This window comes from Camellia sinensis, chromosome 12 (assembly GCF_055761805.1).
Source record: "Camellia sinensis isolate YWXY chromosome 12, ASM5576180v1, whole genome shotgun sequence".
NCBI lineage: Eukaryota > Viridiplantae > Streptophyta > Magnoliopsida > Ericales > Theaceae > Camellia > Camellia sinensis.
Genome location: NC_138972.1, coordinates 126,114,203 through 126,142,145, shown reverse-complemented (window position 1 = coordinate 126,142,145; position 27,943 = coordinate 126,114,203). Strand labels below are relative to the sequence as shown.

The 27,943-nt window shown below is 34.5% G+C and overlaps 3 protein-coding genes across 4 annotated transcripts; 1 reads left to right on the top strand and 2 right to left on the bottom strand.

Annotated features, from left to right (window-relative positions):
• Nucleotides 1-8,404: 8,404 nt before the first annotated feature.
• LOC114282965 (P-loop containing nucleoside triphosphate hydrolases superfamily protein) lies at nt 8,405-11,927 on the top strand. The gene is made up of 3 exons (XM_082899816.1): nt 8,405-9,774; nt 10,453-10,620; nt 11,127-11,927. Exons 1-3 carry the CDS (start codon nt 8,527-8,529, stop codon nt 11,484-11,486), a joined length of 1,776 nt encoding a protein of 591 aa, XP_082755942.1. The 5' UTR covers nt 8,405-8,526; the 3' UTR covers nt 11,487-11,927.
• Nucleotides 11,928-12,061: 134 nt separating this feature from the next.
• On the bottom strand, nt 12,062-16,900 carry EDA3 (DnaJ/Hsp40 cysteine-rich domain superfamily protein). Of its 2 annotated transcripts, XM_028225767.2 has the most exons (6): nt 16,021-16,900; nt 15,612-15,703; nt 15,297-15,462; nt 14,235-14,327; nt 12,580-12,706; nt 12,062-12,336 (listed from the first exon to the last, which is right to left on the bottom strand). In XM_028225767.2, exons 1-6 carry the CDS (start codon nt 16,094-16,096, stop codon nt 12,333-12,335), a joined length of 558 nt encoding a protein of 185 aa, XP_028081568.1. In that variant the 5' UTR covers nt 16,097-16,900; the 3' UTR covers nt 12,062-12,332. The 2 variants fall into 2 exon arrangements, with proteins under 2 accessions (XP_028081568.1, XP_082755943.1); XM_082899817.1 differs by lacking the exons at nt 12,062-12,336; nt 12,580-12,706 and adding an exon at nt 13,216-13,309.
• A 143-nt stretch (nt 16,901-17,043) lies between these two features.
• On the bottom strand, nt 17,044-27,691 carry LOC114282955 (casein kinase 1-like protein HD16). The gene is made up of 16 exons (XM_028225750.2): nt 26,823-27,691; nt 26,106-26,234; nt 25,887-25,960; nt 25,726-25,795; nt 25,594-25,649; nt 25,415-25,486; nt 25,160-25,254; nt 24,999-25,065; nt 24,788-24,917; nt 24,447-24,665; nt 24,224-24,366; nt 22,609-22,783; nt 22,421-22,511; nt 20,401-20,558; nt 18,868-19,056; nt 17,044-17,454 (listed from the first exon to the last, which is right to left on the bottom strand). The coding sequence occupies exons 1-16, from the start codon at nt 27,246-27,248 to the stop codon at nt 17,395-17,397; spliced, it is 2,154 nt and encodes a 717-aa protein (XP_028081551.2). The 5' UTR covers nt 27,249-27,691; the 3' UTR covers nt 17,044-17,394.
• Between the last annotated feature and the right edge of the window lie 252 nt (nt 27,692-27,943).

Sequence of the window (27,943 nt, the reverse complement as noted above, 5' to 3'; positions counted from 1 at the left end):
TAAAAATTTCAACACACATTGGTATATTTATTCTTTTTGAAACAATCACTCAGAAGAAAATGAAGTATAACATCAAGTGTAGCAGTGACACAAACAAACCATACAAAGGATAACACCAAGTGTAAATACAAACCATTAACATTAACAAAACGTGGAACTACAAGGCATTAACATTAACATTGCCTACTTCCCCATATGCTAAACTTTGTTGTCTTTTGGTTCTCAAATAATTTTTTTAATCTAATTTTGTAAACCCAAGACATTGCCTCCTACCAGCTTCCCTACCCATGAGTTCAAAAGACTGGCCTAAATGAAGACCAGATTGTGCCACCAAATCTAACTCAATTGCTTGGGTAGTCGATATCTTTTTTTGTGACGGCAACATGTGGGCACACTTGGGTGATACAAGATCATGGTTGTGTTTTTCTTTGAAATCAGTCATAACAAATTTCCCAGTACCCTCATCTAATTTAACATAAAGTCAAGCCTCATAACCAGTTCTAGTTTCAGCTCTAGGGTTTTTTGCCAATGGGTCTCGCTTGTTAACCTTCCGAAATCCCTCCTTGTTGCAAATCAAAAGTCTACAAATAAGTTGGTTAGTGAACTTATTCTTCCTACAATAATCCCTTCTTATGCTAAACCTCATTATTCCTCCATATGTATTATAAAAATCGTATGCACATTGTTCAGAATCAAATGCCATTCCCTGTTTTGGATTCCAAGCACAATCATTCTCAAGTTCCATATCCATATCAAAATGCAACTAAAAACCCATATAAATAAAATCTTAGCTACATAAATAAAATCTTTATTTCAGAGACCAAAAAAAAAAAACACAATATCTGCACTATGATCAAAGAACTCACTGTCACACTTGGATAAAGAAACAAGAAATGAGAACTAATGAGTGAGACCTAATTAAGATCAAATAATAAATCAATTAAACTATGTAATCCCAAACTCCAACTACTTGGTTCTCTTTAAAGTGTCTAAGAAAAGGTATGCAAGCCAAGTACCTTTGGAAACACTGATTCATGGGCAACAAGAGTCATTTAGTTTTGGGTTAGGTCACTACACAGGGTTTGGCAAGCGTATTCTAGCTTAACGGATAGGAAATAAGATAAAAATACAAATTGTGAACTTTAAGAGCCTGATCGTCAATTCTAACAAATGAATTTTTTTTTATCTCTCTATATGTTCACATCAAGCAATGGTGCATCTAACTGCCCTAAACAACACTGTCAATTTACATTTCACCTTTCGACACACAAAACTGTCACATTAAGCATGTTTTAACCAAACCATGTGACTGATTCCAAGAGTAACAAGCTACACTTGAACAAGGCGTCAAATAGTAAGTGCTTGTCATATATTAACAATCAAGAGCAAGACAAAAAAGTACCATACACTAAATTTGCAAACTTAATGCACAACTACAGATAGATCTATATAAAGACATCTACACAGAGACATTAAGTCTTAGAAGACCCATCCCACTACAGACAAAAACTAGAAAAATCATAAAGCACATGAAAACTTGAATTCTTGAAAGTTCAAAAGTAAAGGGAGTGAAATCAACAAGCATCATCATGCATTCTTCAATTATCGAGTAATTTATTGCATAACTTTTGAAGTGGGGAAAAAAAAAACACAACAGTCATGACTCAAGACAAAGTCATGAGATGCTGTAAAAGGTGAATTTTCCTCAATTTTAGTCAAACCCAAATTGTAACAATTATAACAAATTCTAACAAATTGTAAAAAAACAATGTCTAACAAATTAAATTAACAATCATGACTCACGACAAAGTCATCAATTATAACAAATTGTAAAAAAACAATGTCTTTACAAAGCTTAAAGCTTAAAGATTAAAAAAAAAAATTGAGAGACAAAAAAATATTCCAGAGAGATAAACTTAAAGACTAATTTTAGTTTGAAAAAATTCCAAACACACAAAATGCAATTCAATTACAGAGACAGAGACAATGAAGACTAACCTCTGGTTTGTGAAGTGAGGGTAGACAGAATGAGGGCAAAGCAATGGGTTCAGTTTGGGGAGTGGGTCGCTGCAGAGAGAGTCTGCCGGTGCGACGGGTTCGGTGAGGTGGAGGAGAAGAGCGTGACGACTCTGGTTTGCCAAGTAGACAGAATTTGTAACGGCGTCGAGAGTGGGTCACCGTCGTTGGATTTGCAACGGCGTCGAGAATGGATCGCCGGTAAGGGTGGGTTCAATGGAGAAGAAGGAATGAGTGTGTGTTTTTGTGAGTATGAGTCCAAACCAAAATCTATATAAGCTGTGTTTTGTTTTGGGCGGGAAAATGAAATTTCAATTTCATTTTTTTTTTTTAATATTCGTTGGATCTGCAACACCTGAGTAGGCAATCAAGGAGAATATGCAAGGAGGGGATCTGAACTCATTAAAAACTACCTCTAACCATCACTTCACAACGGAAACCACCTTTGCTTGCTACTACTTTCAGTCACTTTCTATTTACTTTCAAAATAAAATATTTAACACACAAGTTTCAAAAATGTTTTTATTTTTTATTTTGTTTATTTCAAAAATAAACAAAAAAAAAAAAGTTTTAAAAAGTTGTACTGACCATGTTTGGTAACTTAGATTACAAATGAAATGATTATGTAAGTTAAGGAGAAAAAAATTGTGATTGATCTCACTCTTGTTTAAATAAATAATAAATGAGAGATAAATGAAATGAAATGATATCATATTATATTATATTATCAAATTAACCTTTTTAATAGTTAATCTTGTTATATCTTCTATATTTTAAAGGGTAATTTTAGTATTATAGCAAAAGAACATTTAGTTTTTTTTTTTTTTTTTTTTAGTGCTGCTACTAGCACCCCCATCAATTATTTTGGACCTCTTATTTCTTTGGACTCTTACTTATAAATTCTAAATCCTTGAAAAAAAATTCTCCCGCCAAATAATACTAAAATTATCCTTGTAAAAATATTTTATCCATTCAAATGCACACCCTCACATCTCAAAAAGCCTCTCTCCCAAAACCCTAACAAAACCCACTACAATGGAACCTCTCAAAACCAGTGAAAAAAATTTATGATGATTAAAAAGTTTTTTCTCTGCTTTAGTATGAGGTTTATCAATCTGTTTGTTTGTTTGTTTTTTTTTTTTTTTTTTTTTAATTACCTCTTTTCACACACACAACACAAATCCATTTTCACGCTTTTCTAGTTGGTTTTCTGTTATTCATCCATGGCTTCATTGTACTTGTATGCTCTTTGTGCAAGCAAAATTGGCCAGGATATCACCTTCGGTCGACCCCTCGGTTAACCGGCTAGTTGACCACCAAAGGGTGGTTCGACCTTTTTTGTTTGTTTTCTTCTGTTGCTGCTTCGATTATCTGTTTCCGAACAAATAAGAAATGTTCGATTACTTGTTTCTGAACATATAAACAATGTTCAAACCTGTGTTCCAGAATTTTGGGAGTTCAGTTATGAAAAAATGACGAATAATCTTTATTATTTTTGTCATTTTTTTTCAAGAAACTTACCTTTACAAGAGCAATCTCCTCTAAGCTAACACCATAAAAGTTATGAATATTTTATGAGATTTTATTGTTATACTCCTTTCGTCTCATGGAATTATGGTTGCCAAAAAAACCTCCACCATGGTTGCCACTATTGCTGTCGAAATATTGCCGCCAAAGGAGTTTTTAAGGTTTTGAGGGTAGGTATGTTTTCAATGTGGGATTTGGGAAAGATAAGATGGGTGGTGATGGGATAGATGGTCTCATAAACCCTAACTCATGATATAGGAGGTGTGTGGGCTTAATTACGAGATAGAGTGTCTCAAAATTTTTAATGTCTTTTTTGGTAATTTCATTTGAGGTAATTATTATAATAAAAAAGCTAAAAAATAAAGAATTCAAAATAATTAATGAAGTGTTAATAGTAGCATTCTTTTTTTTTTTCTTTTTTTTTTCTCTCACAATCTCTCCACTTTCATAATATAGTTGATTGAGTGATTTTCACAATTGCTTGCTATTTCACTCCTCTTTACTTATCCAGACGAGTGATATAGATTCAAATAAATGCATTCTTTTATTTTTTTTTTCCAAATATCTGAATCCAAATAGGCTGTAACAGTAAGTAAAACAAAAATAATGATTATTATTATTAAATATATCATTTTTTTTTAAAATTTTAAAAAGACAGAAAAAAAAAACTAATAAAAAGAAGAAATAACCTTTGTCTAAATTTAATTATAACCAAACGTAATTCAATAAAATCAATAAACTCTTTTCATACCCAAATTACAAACATTAAATAAAAGAAATCAATAAATCTTAATATGAGGAATTTGTACATTTAAAAAAAAAATGTTTATTTCATTCTTATCTCTTAAAATTATTACTTTTTTTTTTTAATCTCATCCCTAAGCTATTTTTAATTTTTTTGATTTCTATCCTTGTGGTCCATTAGAGATAATTGTACAATTAATTGTTAAATACTATTTTGATGCAAAGGGAAAAAAAAAATTATAATTTGACCAACTTAAATTATACAAACAAAGTACCTATTAAATTAAGAGCTTGTTTAGGGTGTGCTATATCAGCTGGTTTGTTTTGAAAGATAACTCATGGGATTGGACTATTAATCCGAAGGGATTAATAGTCCGTTGTTTGGTATGGATTTTTTGGTCTGGATTAATAATCCCTCCGGACTATTAATCCGGAATTCACTGGTTTATTGTATCCCTGGGGGGGCCTGGGACAGAATCTATGGGATAATGTATCCCATGGGATTGGCTAGCTTTATTACATCTTTGACCCTCTCATCTTTCTTTTAGCTTTTTCCATTTTGCTTTCACTGCAGCAGATTCATTTCACTGTAGGAGCAAGAGCTTCATTTCATCTTGAATCTTCGATCTTTTGAACCTTTGCATCCGATCTTCATTCAGGTTTGAAACTCATTCTATTTATTTTTTGCTGAGCTTTATTCTATTAATTTTCAGCAACTTCATGCTATTTATTTTCAGCAGATTTTTTTCCAAATTTTTTCCAGATTTTTCGATCTTTTAGTTATTCTAGATTTTTTTTTTCCAGATCTGTAAACTTAAGACTTCCTTAGGAAGCTCAATGTGAGGTGTATTGTTGACAGCATGAATACGTGTTGGCTAATATTAGTATAGGCATTTGGAATGAGTATGAGCTCTATGAAAAGAGAATGTAAACACAGTTTATATCTCCATGTTGGAACCACTGAATGTGTTTGAAATTTGATAAGATTTGGAGATTTACATGGGTGTGCATTTGAAAGTAAAACTTTACTCTGTATGAAAGTAAAATTTTACTCTGTATGAAAGTAAAATTTTACTCTGTATAAAAGTAAAATTTTACATTCTGAAACTAAAAGTAAAATTTTACTCTGTATGAAAGTAAAATTTTACTCTGTATGAAAGTAAAATTGTATATATTGCCTTTCTATGGTTGGCTTTGTATTGTGTTTCCAGATTTCTGGTTATGACAAAGCAAAAAAATTCTGATAATAACATAACAAAGCAATATATAGGTTGATTTTTTTATGTAAGGGTGTTCACAAATTGTGTTTTCAGATTTTTTTGCTTTGAGGTTATCATTTGATTTTTTATGATAATAAAATTGTGATTTTTTATATCAAGGATTGTTATATATATTCTTTTTATACAAAAATCTAGCTACACTAAAAATCTTGCTAGATGTTTAGTTGAACACTTGAAAAAATTAGAATGACAAGGTAGAATTAGGCATGAAGTCAACAAAATCTGTGACGCATGAAGTCAAGAACTTTGTCATGTTGTTATCACAATTGCTACCTTGTCTTGATCGACTAGAATTACGCATGAAATCAAAAAAATTTAATATTTGGTGCATTCATGGTATTAATTATACTTAATAAAATAAAATAAAAATAAACATCTCAATTACAAATTAAAATAAATTTATGTAATATTTATTAATATTCTATTTATTTAATATTTTAAAAGTTATAGTAAACAAATTAAATAAAATTTATAATTTAGATTTAATATTCTTATTATTTAGTAAATAATTCAAAGGGCAAAATAGTTTTTTGAACATTTATCCTTCTCCATAATATCCCAAACAAACATGGGATTCAATAGAATAGTCCAATCCAGACCTCTAATCCCATGACTAAACAAACATAGGATACAAATCTAGTCCGACCAAATAGTCCAGGGACAATGTATCCCAGGACTAACAGTCCGATGGATTACAATCCCTCCTTATCCAGTCCGTCCAAACAAACGCACCCTATAAGTACACTTTTTATTTTTTTTATCTTTTTTGAGTCACATCATATCTTTATTTTTCTGTATGTCTTTTCATAAAAAGTCAACAAATAGTGTAATTCATTGTACAAATTTTGAAATAATATATATATATTTTTTCATAAATCATATTCACTTTTAGAGTGTTTCCAACGTTTTCCGGTTTGGTGTTCCAGTCATAACATCAAATTAATATCAAATTAATGATGTCTTAAACTTTTCATTAAATTGAGGATGTCTAGAACGTTTTATCAAATTTGTAGGTGATTGTTGGGGCTGACGTCTTCCTAGACAGCCTCTTCCTTACAAAATTGTCCTATCAACTGTGGTCAATTTACACCGAATCGGTTGACTGGCCCACATCTGTCCGGTTGTCCTCTTAGTTGACCAATACTTGATGAAAATTTAAAATTTTTCATTAGAATTCACGATATTAGTTGACAGGGTAAATTACACTAACAGTCACTATAGTTTGAGACTCATATCACTTTAATTCCTGACTTTTTTAATTGTGACACATTTGATCATTAATTTTGAATATTGTTCTAAATAAGGACAATTGAAGATATAATTACTTAATTTCAAGGGCAAAATTGCTAATTTGATAAAATATAAACTAATTTGACAAAAATAAATGTCAAAAAAATATTTATAAATTTTTAAAAATTATTTCTACCAACCAAAGATAAAATTATGTAAAATTGATAAATCTTTTAGACATTTATTTATTTATTATACCAAATTAATTTTTATTATGTGTTTTTATAATGATCATGTAATTGGTGATTGCTAGGATTTTAATGTGTAATCAATATATTTAATATATAAAATATTTTTAATTTTGATTTTTTTGATTTAATGGATTGGTTTAATAATGATATTAAGTTGTCGCTATATTTGACTTTTGAAAAATAGAAACTAATTTAATGAAAATAAAAACTACCCATTACATGATCATTATCCAAACACATAATAAAAATAAATAAATAAATAAATGTCTAAAAGATTTATTAATTTTACACAATTTTATCTTTAATGGGTAGAAACAATTTTTAAAAATTCAAAAATATTTTTTTGACATTTATTTTTATCAAATTAGTTTTTATTTTATCAAATTGACGACTTATTTAAAACAAGATTCAAAATTTAGAGTCAAATATGTCACAATTGAAAAGCAACCAAAGTAACACAAATATCAAACCATAGGGACAAGGCTTTGTTTGGGGTGTACTATATAAGTACACTTTTTATTTTTTTATTTTTTTTAAGTCACATCACCTCTCAACTTTTCTATATATCTTTTCATAAAAAATTAAAAAATGTATTTATTTAGATCATCTCAAACAATTTGCCTTAAATGAAACTTTTTCTCAAATATAATTAAAGAAAAAAAAGAATAAACGGTGGAGATAATCTTAGTCTACATAAATTAGGGGTGCAACACGGGCGAGTTCAGTCGAGTTAGGGGATTGTCGAAGCCCAACCTAAGTTGTACCGGGACTTGCCCAGGCCTGCTCAAGCCCGAATTGTAACTCGAGATTGCCTGACCAAGCCTGACCCGAGTGAAATCCGAATTGTAAATGAATTTCATTTTTTTTTCTGGCTACATTATTAAATTATTAAAATTTGACTCTATTTATATATATTTTTATTATATAAAATCATTAATACCATTAAAACAAATAATTTAATAATGTAAGAGAGATGCATTTATAGTAGTCATTACAATTTATGAGTAAAAATTAAAAAAAAGTAAGATTTTATATTTTTTGTATATATATATGATATGATTTAATAATTTAAATTAATTTAATATCATGTAATGACTAATAATTTATATATATTTAATATTTTTACATATTTATATATGTATAATTCGGGCTCGAGTTGTTCGAATTGTTTGACTTCTTTACCCAAGTTCGCTTAAATTTAATTGGAGGCTTTTAAACTTTTATCTAAACCCATATCGAATTTAAAAAACATTTTATCTAAATCCTAAAAATATTCAAATTAAATTCAGATTGTTCAAATTGAATCCGTCCAAATTACAACCCAACCATAAATAGAAATTAAGCTTCACAATTCTCAGGCACAAAGAAGAAAGAAGCATTGCAAAGCACTGTTGAGGTATTTTTATTTTTATTTTTATTTTTTTGAGGTATAGGGTTTAGGGTTGAGAGAGAGAGAGAGAGAGAGAGAGAGAGAGAGAATGATAGTCCGAGCAGTCTCTACATCAAAGCTCAAACGCCTCCTTCAATTCTCTCACTCAAAATATACATATACAGAGCCTCCTGTATCTACTACATCTCTTCCATCATCAATCTTTGAGCCCCAAACAAAACCATTTCCCCAAAACCCTACTAAAACCCTAGCTTCACAATTGTTTCTCAGATCTTTCTCCTCACAACAACCCAAACAACCAAAACCCACAACTCTACACCTCAACAGAGATGGAAATTACGATGAATCCACTTCCAAAACTCTCCCAATTTGCCCTGGTTGTGGTGTCCCAATGCAGGACACAGACACAAAACAACCTGGGTTCTTCATCAAACCATCACCCAAAAACCCTGATTACAAATCTCCCATCAATCGGAACCCAGTTGCTGAAGAACCGGAGATATCGAATTCCCTGAAAAGGGGCTTTCTCAGAGAGCACGTGGAATCCGAAAATGACGAAAACCCCAATAACCCTAGTTTGTTGCCTGAAAAGCCTGTGGTTTGTGCAAGGTGTCACTCGTTGAGGCATTACGGGAAGGTGAAGGATTCCACGGTGGAGAATTTATTGCCGGATTTCGATTTTGATCATACGGTTGGGAGGAAGTTGAATTCGGTAACTCGGGCGAGGTCGGTGGTTTTGATGGTGGTGGATGTGTCGGATTTTGATGGGTCGTTCCCGAGGAAAGTCGCGAATTTGGTTTCGGCTACCATTGATGAGAATTATAGGGGGTGGAAGGAGGGGAAATCTGGGAATGTGCCGCGGGTGGTGTTGGTGGCGACAAAGATTGATTTGTTACCGGCTTCATTGTCTCCAACAAGGTTGGAGCATTGGGTTCGAACAAGGGCGAGAGAGGGAGGAGCGAATAAGATTATGAGTGTGCATTTGGTGAGTGCAGTGAGAGATTGGGGGTTGAAGAATCTTTGTGATGATGTGGTGGGATTGGCAGGGCCAAGAGGGAATGTGTGGGCAATTGGGTCACAGAATGCAGGGAAGTCTACGTTGATTAATTCGATAGGGAAGCATATTGGTGGGAAGGTTACACATTTGACTGAAGCGCCAGTGCCTGGGACTACATTGGGAATTGTCAGGGTTGAGGGGGTACTACCAAGTCAGGCAAAGTTGTTTGATACGCCAGGACTTTTAAATCCTCATCAAATTTCTACGAGGTTGACGAGGGAAGAGCAGAAACTTGTGCAAATTAGCAAGGAGTTGAAACCCAGGACATACAGAATCAAGGTTTGTAAGATGATAATTTTCTTGTTCATTATTAGAAAGATGCAATGTGATTTAATTGTTCAATTTTCATGCCAAAGGTTAGTTGATGTAGGATGAATGTAATGAACTGTCTCACATACCCTTGATGCCAAAATTAATTTGGGGCAGCAAAAAAAGGCTTTTTTGTTGGCTTATTGTTTAACAGTTTTTGCAGCCAAAGTTGATAAGAGTAGGAAATTTATGGATTTGTAATTATATTTTAAAGGGGTAATGCTTTGGGGTCTCATTAGGCAAGAAAAGAGAATGATTTAGTGCTGTACCAGACCCCACTTTAACAAGAGCCTTGTGCATTAGGTCGACTTTCTATATATACATATATTAGAACATTTTAAACATCTACTGTGTTTGTGTGAAAATTTGAAGTCACGAGTTTTAGAAGCCTGGTCAATTGATAGTTGCAGTGGTTTAATTATCAATTCCCATAAATAACTGATGTGAATGTGTAAGCACTGTATAATGAACCAAGTATTTGAAAGTTTTTAATATCACAAGTGTATTTCCGACTTCTGTTGTCCTATTGCTTGTACTGTTGCTCATATTGAACCTGTGAGCACTCAGTTGCTTCATAGGATTTTGTTGAATATTGAATCTTTGCATCATATATATTTGGCTTATGTTTATAATATTGGGTTGTCATAGGCAGGACATTCAGTTCATATTGGTGGACTCATGAGGCTAGATATAGAGGAATCATCTGTAGATTCCGTTTATGTCACAGTGTGGGCTTCTCCTTATCTTCCACTACACATGGGGAAAACTGAGAATGTGTACAAAATGCTGGAAGATCATTTTGGCCGTCAATTGCAGGTATGGTTCACCCCTAACCCTCCAGGATGATTTTTGTATTCCTTGCTCATGAGTTTCCTAGTTCAGTTATCACTATTCCCATCATCTTTTAAAGATCATCATTTGTAACAAAAGAAGGAGTCCTGAGACCTTGTTTAGTGCCTTATGCCATGCACTCATCTGATGGATCTCATCCATGAAATGTGCCAGTAACTATCTGTTTCACTTGGAGTGTATATATCAACTATTTGGGATTGTATATCATTTTCCCCACATTCAGCTCATGTCATTATTTTTTTACAACTTCCGAATCATCCAACCCTAAATTTGTGGCGAGTCTGGCCTAAATATCTACTGATTAAAAGCAACCATGGTGGTTTCTGAATAATCAGGTGCTTGAAGCCCATATATTAGGTCTGTGGTTCAGATAAAAGGTGCTTCTTGTAAATGAATCTTCTTTTTTTCACGTGATGCATTGATTTTTGGATGTCTGGTTGTAATCCTGTTACATGTTTTCCATGTTTCAGCCACCAATTGGGGAGAAACGTGTTGAAGAGCTTGGACAATGGATTAGAAAAGAATTTCGTGTCTGTGGTAACAGTTGGGATTCGAGTTCTGTAGACATAGCCGCTGCAGGTCTTGGTTGGTTTGCTGTTGGACTTAAAGGAGAGGCTTTGTTAGGAGTTTGGACTTACGATGGTGTTGATGTTATTCTTCGCAATTCTTTGATTCCCTACAGAGCAGAGAGTTTCGAAGAAGCTGGATTTACTGTCTCAAAAATAGTCTCCACGGCTGATCAAGCTTCAAATAAGTTGAAGCGCCAAAGTAGAAAGAAGCCAAAGCAGAGTGATTTGAAAACAGAAGTGTCTGTTGCACAATCATTGTAAATAAATAGCAGATGCTTGGTCAAGTTGTTATTGAGGCTAAATGGTGAAGAATATGCTAAAATTGTCAGTGAGAGTGTGCCTATCAAAATTAGGAAAGAAGTAATGGACACAAGCTCAGAATGATATGGTCTGTAAGTCTCTCTTTTGCCGCTCTGGAAGTCCCTTTCCTGCTGGAAGTTTAGTTTTTGGCCAAGTTATCCATTTGAACAAGGTGATAATGGCTACTTAGGGCTGAAAAGTGTCTTTGCATAGATATGTTTTGTCTCAATTTTGCTAGTGGTAGAACTTTTTTTGTTTTTGTTACATGCAGAAATTTTCACTACTTTTTGCGAGGTGGAGTGTTAGGGATCTGGATCTTTTGTAACAATTAATAAATTATGTCTCAGTATTGCCAACGATAATACCAGTTTCTACCTCCTAATCACAATGGGATTGGGTAAACAGTGGTGTTTCTAATCTTCTTCATTATGTTTTTCTCCTAACAATGATGAGAGTGGAAAATTGAGACCCCACAAGAAAGTAGCCATTTTGTTAACAAACATGCCAAAATTAATCAAGTTTGCCCTTAAAATCAATTGAGCAGAAGACGTAGTAGGCCAGTATCTATGTATTGCATAAACCTTAACAGGTGACTGTTGTGTAAATCAAATAGAGGCAATTCACCAACCCACAATTACAGAGAGAGAGAGAGAGAGCCTAAACAATCATACTACAGAAAAATACATTTAGGACACTCGCTTGGATCTCCACGTGTGTTGTGCATGGTATAAATTTACCATATTTACAATTGCTGCAGCTTCTTGTTCCATCTTGTTGAGGTTGTATACTCTAAAAGTGAGAAGGCCACTAACTGCAATTGTTCAGAAGTTATTTTAAAAAGCTTTTCGATTGATTCTGAGTGTCAAAGCATAATCTGTACTAAATTAACTATTCGATGTAACTGAACAGAGGAAAAATAATTTTTTTTTTTTTTTTGAACAGAGAGGAAATAGAATTGTTGACACGTGCATTTTGCGTTTAAAATGAAACACTAAACATTTTCTGGCAGAGCAAATTAGAATACTAAGCAACTGGAGGAGAAAAAGTATCTTACGAGTTTGGTAAAAGCCGACCATTATACATCTTATCAAGCAATTGTCGTGCATCGGGCCTCCTAAGAAGACCTTTGTTGTTTGGCAAACCAGTACCTAAACAAACAGGACACACAAGTTTCCCTCGACCTGCACCACAATTCATAAACAAAATGATGAACCAGACGGTTTACATATCTGACAAATTCGAAGTTAATATATATCCTCTAAAAATAAAGACAGACATGAATGATAAAACCATAATCAGATTTCCAAATGGATCTAGAACCAATTATAGTGAGTGATGATCAAGTTTAACTATTCTTAGACATGAAGTTCAATCAACGCCACTTTCCACTCTCATCATCACCATCTCCATTCAGTTTTTTTTTTTCCTTTTTTTTATTTCATCTACAACTCCAACCCACGTCAGGTCCTGTTATCTTGGAGGTGGCTCAAATTATCAATGTGCCTCACCAAGAGCTTGAACTCCAAAAAAAGAAGAGGAAAAAAAAAAAAAGAAAGAAAAAGAACAATGCTACATGCACTAAAACTCATACAAAAGCACAGGATTTTAGTGCATATTGCATTGCTCAAAACGTAACTTTCAAAAATAATGTAGTTACGACATCTACTTTGTTAAATAAAGCCTACCTCTAAGTTGGATGGCAAGAGATGCAAGTCAATCAACGACGCTTTCCACTCTCATCATCACCATCTCCATTCAGTTTTTTTTTCCTTTATTTATTTCATCTACAACACGTCAGGTCCTCTGTTATCTTGGAGGTGGCTCAAATTATCAATGTGCCTCGCCAAGAGCTTGAACTCCAAAAAAAGAAGAAAAAAAGAAAAGAAAAAGAACAATGCTACATGCACTAAAAATCTTACTAAAAGCACTAGAATTTTAGTGCATATTGCATTGCTCAAAACATATAATAATAATAATAATAATAATAATAATGTAGTTACGACATCTACTTTGTTATATAAAGCCTACCTCTGAGTTGGTGTTGGCATGTCACATTTATTTCCAAAAATACCCCCAAGTAGGTCTTTTCTTCAATCTTCTTTCTTTGTTTTTGTTTTATTTGATGTAATTTGTGCTAAAATCACGATGTATAATATAATTAGCTCTAAAAAACTTTTGTTATCACTTCTTTCTTTTCCTATGCACAATAGAAAAAAACTTCTCCAATTACAGAGCTACTATTAAAAATTCAATGCATAATCTGAATGACCCTACTGTTCTGATATTTTTAGTTTAGACTGAATAAAATCTCCCCAAGTAGGTTCAAACTACCAAACAATCAGTTTACTGCAGACCGCTTTACCATTGATCTGCTGAGGAACAACTGGATACTAGATCTCATAGAGTTAAATTCCTGCTCATAACCCAAGACACTGCTTGCAGGAACACATGCCCAACTTACATGATGTGAAGATTAATTCTTTTTCATAATTTTTTATTTCAAATCTCTAATAGATGATTCCACTCTACGAAATGATTAAAGTAGAATGTTCCCATTTTCACTTGAAGTAGAAATGTACCCCAAACCACTATGAGTTCAGCAATGTCATACTAATTTCTAATCAATGCAAGTTTAGGATAGCCATGAAAATATTTGTATACACAAAAACCTTAACCGGCATTTAGGAGCATTGTGGAAAAAGTACATACCGTAACAATTTGGACATTCAGTGAACTCATAAACATCTTTGGCCCGTTTTCTGTTGAGAGCCTTCCATTTTCCTGTACCACCACACATATCACCTAAATAGAAAGCAGACGAACATCTCATAAACCAGGGAAGGATACGATTAGTGAAAATTTTGCATTATAGTTAATGTTTTCAGAAATTTCAAAAATTTGCGTGTGCATAACTTTCTTCTTTACACCATTTCTTTTACTAAAGTATAATGTATTTTGCACCCATAAGAGGAAAAGGGTCGAGAAAGAATCATAGACATGTTAACAAAACAAAGAAAGTGATGTATGATCCCCCAATTTTATTATCTTGCAAGCCATCTAATTTCTTGGATGGCAAGAGATGGAAGTGAAACTTTTTTTGCAAGCTCGCAAGGCAAAGAAAAATCCTTCAGGAATACGTTTTGTGAATATATAGATATATCAAAAAATCAAACAAATTAGAAGAAAATTAAAAAATGTAGAAACTATACATGAATTATAGCATGCAAGTCATACGAAAGAAGTTCTAAAATACAGGACCCTTTCATCTAAAAACTCCTCAACTTTTCAACTACCCTTATAATTCTAAACCCTTAATGAGCAAACTTTTCATAACCCAAGTCCCATTTCTCAAATTCCTAGTGCTGGCCTACATCATAAAACCTCCTGAGTCATAGGTCCATTTTGTTATGATGTTGGCCAAACGATCTGCTAAAATACTCTACAAGTTTGGAATCATACAAGTACACCAATACGGAACAAAAAGCTCCGTACACAATTCCCATTCTCCTTGATGAAGTCTAGATCCTTCACAAAATGAATTTGTACAAATACAAAAAAAAAAATCAGCAGTTCCAAAATGCATAGGGATTTGTAAAATTTGGCAATTCTGATGAGATGAACAAGTATTAGTGAGTGGAAGAAATTTCCAAGCCATAGGATTCGAGGATTATTGGGAAAAGAAAATAATCGCACAACAAATTGTCCAAATATTCGACAAGAAACAAAGAAATGAAATTAACCATAAAGGAGAGCAAGCAAACATCTACTCACATATTATAGCACCACTACCACTACAGTTCCGACAGACGGGTCTTTCTTTTCCATCCAGGGCAATTGCCGCCTTTGGTCCAGAAACAGAACTGCTAATGTTTATCAAAGCTATAGCTGAACATAAACACTTCAAACAATTCCGTCGCGAGGTTTGTGTCTGAGATCCCTGTAGTAATGTAAATTAGAAAATTTTACCTGAATTAGTGGAAGATTTCTAACCCATTCTAATTTTAACTAGACTCACCACCAAAAATTAAACAAACTTAAAATAAATATATAAATTTAAGTTTCTAGGAAGATGACGAAAACATATACCTTCATGTTGATTGGTTCTGATGAAGGGTCTGAAACGTTGATCTCATTTTCCAACCCGGATTTTACATGAAACCCAACTGACTTCAAGTGTGCTATATTAATTATTCGTCACCAGGAAAAAAAAAACAAACAAACAAAACAAAATAAACATAATCAAATACACAAAATTTGAAAAAAAACCAGTAATTGTGTAAATTCTGAAAATTTCAAAATTGGGTTTGATTGTAAAAATTCTATGACATTTGAGAAACCAGTCATGATTTTTAGAGTTTTTGCGTGGAAGAGACTAGTGAGTGAGAGTATTCACAGGGCAAAAGGACTGCAATGAAATGCTAAAAAAACAAATAATACTAATGGGCATTTTGATGGTTTAAAATTGAAAAAAGCAGAGAAATTGGGGGAGACTCACAGTGCTTTGGGGAGTACAGAGAGCAGACTAGGAAAGCTGAGGAGGCCACTGCAGTGGATGAGAGATGAAACGCCATCTCTCTCTCTCTCTCTCTCTCTCTCTCTTTTGAGAAACGAAGAAGATATACCTATCAGATTAGGGAACCGTTATAATTGCGACGCGTCAAGCCATAACTTTTAGCTAAATTACACTTTCATCTCTTTTAATTTTGGGTTCTACAATACAGGCCTTGCAAAGGAGTGTATACCATATGTAAATTATAATATTTGTAATATTAATACCACACAAATGTTAAAAGTATAACACTTTTTCTTATTCTGTCACTTAAAAAAAAGCTTTTCTTACAATTTTTTATATCGGCAGAAAATTGATTTTTGAGATTCACTTGGGTAGGATTTTGGGTAAGAGGATTATTTTGAGATAGTAAAATTTAGATTTGACAACTCAAGGAGAAATTTTTTTTTTTTTTTTGGAACCAAGTTGGAACACTTAGATTTTAAATTTTCAAAATTGCCCCTTAGTGATGGAAATTGGTAATCAGACCAAAAATGAAAAATAATTTAGAACCATAGTGAAAGAAATTTTCTTTTAAGGACCAAAGTGGCAAACAATCCACACATTAGGAATAATTTATCCTAAAACAATCCATACCTTAAGGGATGAAGGAATAATTTATCCCAACTTTTAAAGCATAAATAAAAGTTTTCCTTCTAAAATTTATGATTTTAAATAAACGTAACATTTAATTTTAAAGAAAAATTTGGAAAATTTACAATTGTACGAATTTTTTTTTAAAGAATAATTCAATTTCAATCGTTAAATAATTATGGTTCTATTCATTCATGAAGACTCAAAAGAACCTTAACCCAAAATTGGTAATCCTGTGACCCTCAACTAGAAATTATTTGAAATCCCCGAATTTGAAATCCCCAAGGAACTTTAATTTGTAAAATAACTAATAATTAAACCCAAGTTTTCATAGCTCGCACTCCCAATGCAAAAGAAGAGAATTTGGAAACCAAAAAAAAAAAAAACCAACAATGGATAGAGAGCTGTCCATGATCTTTTCAAAGTTCTGTACATGGGCACCTTAAACTTCAAAAAACAAAAGGTAAGGAGTTCAATCAGTGCTGGAATTGTTTAGCTGTGAAGAAAAGCCATAGAGTACAGCTCCAGCATATATAAATATAGGTATACAATAGCACAATGTTTCAGCTGATGCAGATCAAGCTCCTATCAACTTCTTTTACAGTTACCATTTGGTCACGGGGTGTGGGGGAGAAAAAAACGAATAAAAGACGAAACTCTGAAATTGGCTCCCGGTTGGTTTGTTACTTCAACAAGCCCAAATCTCCCTTGAATGTAAAATACAAATCAAGACACAGTTCGTCCGTAGCACACACATGCCAGATAGAGATTCTTTGCCCACTTTTCCTGCACATTAAATCAAAAAAACTGAACCAATCACCTCCAAACTACATTACATATATACACACAATATTTCATATATATGAATAAAACACAACCAATTATATGTTTGGATTGAGTTGCACAATGCTGTTCGTCAAATACTTTCCGAAGTCTACAATTAATTCGACACCAAATCAGCAGGACTAGGATAACCTGCATTCTTATATTTTTCTAATAAGTGGGATAACAAAACCTCAAGCAGCTTCTTTTTTCTTTCTTTTCTTTTTTTTTTTGATTAGTACCTAAGCTTCTGATGACATAACAGCAAATTAATTGCCAATTTGCCACTAATATAGTGGTTAAAGGAACTCTTAAAATCAGCTCCGTCCATCCTAGAAAAGCAGGGAACAATAAAAAACAGAAAAGATGCTACAAAAAATGACTTTCACAATGGTGGAAGGACCCCAAGTGTCCAGCGCTGGCTAGAAAACAGATGTTTCCCGTTATATCTATGAAGATGGATTAAATAATTATCTTTTGTGATCATACTAAAGTATGCTGGTTTGGCATACCCCAAATAATCCAAAGAGTCAAAATGTTACTAAAAAAGTTAAAAAGTTATCACTATTCACCAAAAAAAAATTAATAATAATAATAATAATAATTAATTTTACACACACATTATACAACTCAGTCTGACATCTCACAGACTGTTGCTAAGTTTTTTGGAAAAATTGCACAGGCAGGGTGCACAAACAACAGTGTTGTTCGGCCTGTGGGGACCCATCACGGGTCCTGTTTTGATAATCTGAACCATTGAATGTGTTGAAATCATCGCGTACTATATGTCTGCAAAAAATCACATTGATCGGATATCGCTAACCACATGATCAAATCAGTTTTGCATAAAAAAATGGATGGTGTTACAGTTTAACGGTTGAAAAAAAACTAATCCGATCAGATAGCTATAGATATTCGATCAACGTGATTTTTTACAAGCATATAGTACTCGACGAGTTCTACACATTAAACAGTTTCGATTAGCAAAATAGGACCTGTGGTAGGCCTCCACGAGCCGAACAACACCGTCCAATGCAATGCCCAAAAAGGAGACAACTATTTCTTATATCAAATCCCTCTGCCCAGACGATATGGCCATACTGCCTACTCTCCCTAACTTCTCCTACCACACTAATTTATACAAATTTTAATACACATTTTTTCGTAAAAAGTCAAAAAGTTAATCCAAACAACCATATTTTTTTCCTCAACTTTTTAGTTCAAAAAGTCAAAAAGTGCACTTATTTAGGACATCCCAAACAAATCCGAAAATTTCCCATAGATTTTGAAGATGAACCCATTAACTGAGATGAAAAGCTACGACAAGTTAACTGAGATGAACAACAACCACAAGTCACAAATTCATGAAGTTTTTACCTTTACATGTGTACTTGGAAACTGAGATGTCCGCAGAGTCTCCTGAGTTTCATCACCAGGTTTGCGTCTTGGTACACTCAAGATAAGAGCAGCTTGATCCCAAGTAGCAGCTGTTGATGTAATACGATAACCACCATCCCAGCGTCTGTGAATTCCCTCACTCGGATAAAGAAAATCAAGCTCAACAACCTATATAGCCAGTGAAATGTTTTAAGAGAGCAACAGAGGAAATGCATACGAAATCAACTGGAATATAACAAACAATCTGCTAAAATTATGAAATTGATGTTAAGATTTGATCACATGGTTGAACTTGCCAGGAGTGGCCAAGTCAAACCACCTAAGGAGAGCAGATTAATTAAAGCTGTCCCAACAAAGACAACAGACTCAAATAGACCACGGTACCAAGAACGTAAGGTGTTTGGGAAGGAATTTTTTTGGGGTTTTTTTTCACTAAAAGACAAATTAGTTACAAAATCAAAAAAACCAAATCCAAACAAAATATCACATCAAACCCCATAATCATTTCATTTTTTCTCTCACAAACATCACATTCAACCACAAAAAAACCCAACTATCTTCCCAAACACAAAAAAAAAAATTTCTCCAATAATACCCTACAACTAAAAAAACCTACAAAAAAAACCCACTTCCCAAACACCCACATAGTTTCACTTGGATACAAGAACCTATTTCTCAGTCCTGATTTCATCTTAAAGAAGATTACCACAGAAAATGGGAGTAACCACATCCTTTTTAAGGGCAGCTGCGCAGGATGTGGACCAATCCAATTGGTGACATGGATGGACCAAGAAGCTTTGAAACCCTAAACTCCAAAATAAAGCATCTAAACCAAACATCCCACTTGTCCAAGAGGTTATTGGTTTTGCAAACTCCCATCTTGAAAACCTCCTAACCTATTACTTCTACCTCCATTAAATATTCAATGAAAACCCTCAATGCTACTATTTCTATTTCCACTTAAAAATTCAACAGAACACAAACCACAAAAACTTCCTCAGACCAATGTGCACTGGGGCTATATTACCGTACATCAAACATACACAGACACCAAAGAGAAAACCCAAAGAGACCTTTACAAAAATGAGATGATACATGCACCTCCAAGCAACTGGAAGACCTAATTCAACACTCTCCTCAGGCACCCCCCCACCCCCCAAAAAATAAAATAAAAAATAAAGAAGCGGAAAGAAAGAAGAAGAAGAATAAAGAAAAGCAAAACCCTTCCCTTTATTACCCCAGAAAACATAACCTATACAAGGCCCATCCAGTTACACAAAGAATTAGGGATGAAGCATTAGGATTGCTTGCATTCTTTTAACATCAACTTCAAAATCAGTTTTAAAGAGTTTCCTAACCCGTGATACTTTCAGGAACAGTTTTCAGAAATTTCATGTGTAATTTTTCCATATTCAATTTTTTATTTGAAAAAAAATAAGACAATTTTTAAATTGCTACCAAAAAAAGGCTACTAACATGAAAACAAATATTAGTGAAGATGAAAAGCCCAACCTGATCACTAAAGCCAGCATTGCGAGACATGACAACAGCCCATCGGCTACCAGCTGTTGCCATGGAGGTCACATGAAACCCTTCTCTCCACTTCTTATTGATCCACTTGAAGGGAAAGGAGTCGCTTACTTTATAAGATTGTTGAGAGTATTGGGTGCCTGCAAAATTTGATCCGTACTTCAATCGTTAGTTAATAAAACTTGGAAAGTTTAGCAGCTGAAAATCAATACCAACAAGTAATTGAGAGACCTCATAACCGGGGGTTAGATGCGGGTTCTCAATTAGGAGATATTCAGCATATCAACTGTTTGAGTAGTTTTGCAACTGAAGATAGAAAGAAGAAAAGAACAAGCACATACACACATGCACGGATGCATGCAAACACAAACCAAAATAAACAAGCAAACAACTACAAGAAGAAAGAGGGCATCGTAACTTCAAACGTTCGGCAATAAAGCCATTAAAGCTTAGCAGCTGAAAATCAATACTAACAAGTAAATGAGACCTTATAACTGGGGCTAACAAGGAATTAGCATGTGTGTAAGCCCCAAACAATCACAAATATCTCAAGTAAGAGATATTCAGCATATCAACTGCAAGAGTAGTTTAGCAGCTGAAGATAGAAAGAAGAAAAGAACAAACACACACACACACTAACAAAAACAAAAGTAAATAACTATTGCACAAGCAGCTTATCGTAATGAGGGGGTTAGCATGTGAGTGTGCTCAGAAGAACCAGAACCATCTGAACAAACAGAAACAGCATAGGCCTAGTTTTGCACTAACGATGAGAACAAAAACAAGATGCACAAAAAAGTAATTATGCTATAAAGTTCTTAATGCAGTAGTCAACAATCAATTATTGTGCCTTATCAAGGCACAAAAACAATTCCTGACCAACACTAACAAAACTAGAAGTTCCATAAAATAATGGGTTAACTCTACTGCCCAGCATGAAGATAAATCAATCAACTTATCATAATACACTAAGTGCTAATGTAGCCATTATTCACCCTTAAACTAAAGAAATAGATAATGTTTAGGCATGATACAACAGCACCAGAGCTGTTACATGAATCAAGTCGCTCAAATTATTTGACGAGGAGTTTGAGGCCTTCAGTGAATATTTTGAGCTAATTACAGGTACAAGTCAAGTTACAGTAGCAGAGAAGTAGCAAAGAATAAGAGAAGAAGAGGGAAAATAGAAAAGAAGGGAAGGATAGAAAGAAGAGAAGACAAAGGGGAAAAGAGTTAGGGGGGGAAGAGAGAGAGTATCGCAAGTCATAAGGTGCTTGTTCTAATAAGCTTGTCAACGTTGCATTAAGTGTGCTTCAATATGATTACATGCCAATTCTCTTAAACATCATAACTCCATAGTCAGTGTAGAAAGCTATGGAATTACAGTTAGCGATAGAGAAGGTGAGACAGAGAGGAGAGAATTATAAGAATAGGTATTAGGGTCCTGGTCCTGTTTCAATACCCTGTACCTCATCCATGTTTATATTAGAAAGCTACATGACAAGGACAATAGTACCCTCACTAACAACAATTAATAACAATAATATGCATGACGAAAAAGGAAAACACATCAGAACATTTGCATTAATACATAAGGTCAAAATGTGGTTTTCCATTACAATCTGTGCAATAACCTCCCTGAAACTGTCACGCTCAGAAATTTTAATGCAGCAACTATTGCTTGGCTAGACAAGAATTCCACTTTGGAAGCCTAAAAGAAAGCCTATTTGCCTAAATAGGCTTGTTTTCTGTTGACCATGAAAAATGTTTTCCGCTGACTTTCATTTTCCATAGTAACAAATGGCAGAAAATACATAATATTTTCCGGAAAATGTTTTCTGACCAAACAAATGGAGTGATATTTTGTTCACCATGGTATAACCTAAGCATAATGGGCAAATGAAACCACTACAATTTGACACGCATAACCTAAATCTTTTTACTTCAAAATAGAATTGGATCATCCATCAATATCAAAACCTTCAAGACAAAACAAACATACCTTTGGACATGACCACTAGAGAGCTTCCATTGTTAGAACCAGCAATAGAACTGATGTAATAATTCTTCTCCCACTGTTCCATGATCCATTCCTGTAATGTTAAGAGCATCATATGCATTACTGGTTGGGTGAATCTGATGTCCATGCATACAATAAACAAAATACAGACATGTTTCAAAGAAATTCACCTTGTGTAAGAAGAAAGGCGATAGCTCATATATTTGGCTAGTGAAGCCAGTTCCAGCATCCATAATAAGTGCCCATAAGTTGGAACAAGATGCCACACAACTGATGAGTAGACCGTCTGCATTTCCTCTCTCCACATGTTGAGCCAGTCTGCCATCTGCCACGTTATAATGATACCTAATAACAAAACCAAGGACATAATTAGACAACAGACCAATCAGAGAATCACAACTAATGAATATGAATAAGTCATCAATCATCATATGCTTGTTATGTTCATCCAAACAAGGAAATCCCCTTCCACAGACAGTAGCATTCAATTGATTAAACATCAAGTTGATTATCATCCTGAAATCAAAGAAACCAAAGGGAAGCAATTGAGCGTTCAGCCCACACCAGACCAATCGGCCCCACAAAACAAACAGTCCCACACAAACATACAATACGTAAGTCCCAAATTCCTCAAATCTTCAGGTATTTTTGAAGGAAACCGCTGTTGGATTCACCTACAAGATCCAGCTCAACTACATTTTTAATCTAAAGCAAGACTTGTGCATTGCTTACCCAAGAACCAACAAGATCTCAGAAACTATTCCCCAATGAAAATTTCAAGCTCCTCTATACTCATGTCCCCACTCACACAAGCATACACATGCACACAAAGCACCCCAAAAAATCATGAAGATGAACTCCCAAACCCATTGCGGCAAGCTTTTGCAGAAAGACTTTCGAAAATAGTACACTCATTAAAACTACCATACAATCTCCATAAAACTTTGTAACAGCAGTAAAGCTACTAGGACTTCGCAGAAAACAGACTTCTATATATTAGCAAAGCTTACTCCAATCTAGGGCTGCAAACGAACCGAGCTGAGCCGAGCTTTGCTGAGCTCGAGCTCGGCTCGTTTACTTATCAAGCTCGTTTATTGAGCTCGAGCTCAGCTCGATAAGGAATTGGGCTCGAGCTCGGCTCAGCTCGTTAATTTTAATGAAACTCGAGCTCGGCTCGGCTTGGGTCGGCTCGATAATTTTTTTTAATATTATTTATATTATTTAAATATAAATATTTAAATAAAAAATATTATTTATATTATTTAATATATAAAAAATGTATTTATATTATTATTTTATATGTATTTATATATTATTTAATATATAAATAATATATTTATTATATAATTTAAATAAAGATAAACGAGCCGAGCTTAACAAGCCGAGCTTATGCGAGCTCGAACTCGGCTCGTTTAATAAATGAGCCTAATATTCGAGCTCGAGCTCGGCTCGTTTACTAAACGAGCCGAGCCGAGCTGAGCTTGTTCATGAACAGCTTGGTTCATAATCCACCCACAATTCATAACCAATGAAAAGGGAAGCAGTAATAAACAAATCAAAAAATCAAAAAAAAAAATCTTCAAGCCACCAAATCAATAATTAAAGATGAATTCAAGTTAAGATAATTGGAAATTGATATTTTAAAAAAATAAAAAATAAAATTGAATGGAAATATCATTTCATAAAAGGGATCATGAATTCATGAAAACATTCACAATCCCTCATTGGATTTGAATGCCACTACTCTAGGCTAGTGGATGAAGTACAAAGAAAACACAATTCTACCTCTGTTTCATAGGTTGCCTGGCATTGTAAATTGAAATCCACTGTGTGGCAGGGACACCCAAACGAACCTTCTTCTTAGGCAGCCCATCATCCTCCTCCTCAGCATTCAGTCTACCTCGTTTTTGACCAACTTGATATATAATCTAACAAATGATTTCGAAAATAGAACCAGTTAAAACCAGTAGGTAATCAAGAAAGAGGCCAGTATCATCACCACAATTACCTTTTGAGCACCATCTGTGTTTATTGGCCGTATAGCAGGATTGGGACCAATCAGTCCCTCAAACAGAGAGATTAGCTTTGAATAGTTAGGCTCTTCATCAAATTTCATGTTCACCACAATCTCGAGAAATTGTTTAAGTGGTGCAGGGCAGAAGCAGCACAGAATTTCAGGAGATGTTGCCATCTTTTTCTTGCAAACTAGGAATGACTTGTTATCACCCTAATAAATAAAAAGCAGTGTGCGCGTAAGGGAAACTAAATATTGTATCTTTAGAACAACTTTGGCAACAATTACATGGGCCTAGAAAGATGTAGAGTAACTAAAGGCTATAATGCCAACACCTGATACCCTTGCCACGGAAGCCTGCCTCGGAGAAGAAAAATGAGTGTATATGCAAGAGATTCTAGATCATCTCTTCTACTGGCAGTTCTTCCCAAGTGAGCATGAACACTGGCATATCGGACAGTTCCTCTGAAAAATAACACAACAGAGGTATAGAAATGATAGAAAGAAAGCGTTGGCCATATCAAAAGAACACAAGCAACAGCAGACCTGAACATATCAGGACGTTGATCATAGTCAACATGCTGCCCATTAGAACTGTCTCTCCACTTTGTTGCTGCAATTCACGTGTTAATCAAAAAATTAGAAAAGAATAGAGCAGCATATATTATTTTTTTAGATACATTAAGTTGTTAACAAAGTTCACCCACCTAACCCCAAGTCCACGAGAAACAACTTCTTTTCTTGTGATGTAGAGGGCTGACCAAGTAAAAAGTTCTCTGGCTTTACATCTCCATGCACATAACTAGTATGAAGAACAGTCATGATGGGAAATATGTTAAAAAAAAAAAGGCAAAACCAAAACCAAAATTATTGGAGCCTCTAAATAGTTTATGCCTTAATTAAAGAAGACACCATTGGTAAATTAAATGGGGAACAAGAATACAAAAAATGCGACATGATACCCTCTCGAGTGCATCTTCTCTAGGATTGACAAAGACTCGACAGCGATGCATGCCACCATTTCAGAGGACATCCTGGGCAAATATAGATTAATGAAAAGATTAAGATGCTAATAATCCAGCAAGCCCATTTCCTATCAGAAGGATAAAAGCAAGATTAATGCGAAAGATAGGATACTTACGACTGCCCTGAGGAATTCCATACATCCCATAAGCTAGGCCCTAGCATGTCCATAACCTAAAAACATACGTGTAAGTTTACATTGTATAAATGGTAATCAATATACAAACAGCCACGAAGATGTTCAACATACCATTACATAATAGTCTCCTTGCTTTCCTTTGTAGTGTACTCTAGGTACTCCATGACTTCCTCCAAGTGTGCTGTTCGCCCAAAAAATTACAAGTTTAAATACAACAGAAATACACTCCTAATATCAAACAGATCTGTCGCAACAGGAATTATTATCCTTACTTGTACACTTGCCACTCATATGGAGGACCATAGTTACAGCCTTTGCTATTTCTATGCTCAAATTTCAGAGCTACCTAGTTTAACCATAACAAGTGAAAGTGTTTGGAAACCTTGTTAGTATCAAAGACACCCCCCAGTCAAAAATAAATATATATTAAAAAAAAAAAAACCGGTGTCCACAAACTTAATTGCCTTTATGATAATTTAAAATAACGTTACCTCCACAGCCCCAGGACCGGTAGTGCGGTCATTTCCACCCGAAACGCGGCGACCCACAAATACCTGACCAAACCCACCTTTACCCAACTTCCTGTCAATCTTATATAGCGGCGATCCTCCCACTTGAACCTACCAAATCAAAAGCAAACTAACAAAATTCCATAAAAGCATCTCAAGTCATTGGATATTTGGGAAGTTTCTCAAAAGTTCATTACAACTGAAAAAACATTCACACACACATGGTAGGTATTTTAAAACCAGCTTATTACCAATACTTTCAAAGATAAATAAGGAAAAAGTTTACGCGCTTGTTTCCTCAACTCAAAAACTAATTCAAATAACAAAGGAAAATCCTTTTTTGATAACTCAATATCCGGCCCATTAGACCAACTACTTGGGAGACCAATCCCACCGTCCATTTGAGGAGATCCCAATTAATGCCAAGAAAAAGTCATGCATGTATAGACTAGCCCCAATAAATAGTTTGCACTCAAACCTTAGACCTTGGAAGGAGCATACCCCCATGCCCCAAGCCTTGACACCAAGTCAATCCCTTGAGGTTAAATAACAAAGGAAATTCATGGTAACATACAATTACAATTTTTAGACTAGTTCATGTATTTATTACAAACTTTTGAATCAAAATTATAGACTAAACCCATGAAAAGAACATACATACATATATATATGGGGAAACTATGAAATAGAAAATTATACCTTCTCAGGGAAAGGGGCAGTGTTACCCTCTTCTTCCTGCCCAGTCACCTTATTAGCACTCAAACCACCACTCTCATCCCCCATGGTATCTCTCTTCTTCCCAATCGCAGCCTCAGCACCTTCACCTCCACTCGCAGGCAAAGACCCACCTTCTTTCTCTCCCTCTTCAACCTTCTTATCCTCCGAAATCACAACCACTTGTTCCTCCTTCCGCTTCTTCGCCGCCCCAACTAACCTAGCCCCTCGCCGCTTCCGCTCCCCCGCTTCCTCGGCGGCGGCCGCCTTTGCCTCGGCCGCTTCTTTCGCTACCGCCGCCCTGGTCTTGATGTAATTCCCAACCAAATGCTCCGATTTCTTCGCCGGATTCCGACGCCGCTGGTCTACCGGATCACGGCCGCGTCGTACCGCTTTGCGCAGCTCCGGCATTCTTCGCCCATACAATACACACAAATTCCAGCTGAATCGACCATTATCTTCCTCAACGAAGCTCTGAAACCCTAAACATCACTGAATTCGAATCGATTTGCCTCAAACCCTAACCGAATCGAAACCAATTTGTTATGTAATCTAAACAAGACACATATACGCACGTAAAATTGGGGGTGTGAGTGAGGATTTGAGAAGCAAAATTTGAGAAATTGGGTTGAAAATTGGGTTGATAGGGTTTCTAGGAAGATGTATGTATGTGTATATATACACAGATATACTGTACGTAATGTATGGGATGGGGTTAGCGACGGAACATACCACTTGGAGAGAGAGAGAGAGAGAAAGAGAGAAGGGGATGCGATACGTACGTGTTTTTCTTGACTCTGCTTGCTCCTGGCTTATGGATCTATCTTATTTTCTTGATTAGTCTTCAATGGCTCAATTCAAATAACTTTATTAATGTATAAGAGAATAATTAAAAATTTATTTTAACTTTATTAATGTATAAGAGAATAATTAAAAATTTATTTTACCTAATAATGAATATTTATAATTTTTAAAATTACAAAAGATAATTTATATTTTAAGTAAAAATCTCATGAGCGTATTTATAATTTACTCGAAAAAAAAAAGAGAAACATTTTCTTAAAAAAATTTATAAAAAAATTAAAAAATTGACCATAATAAAATAT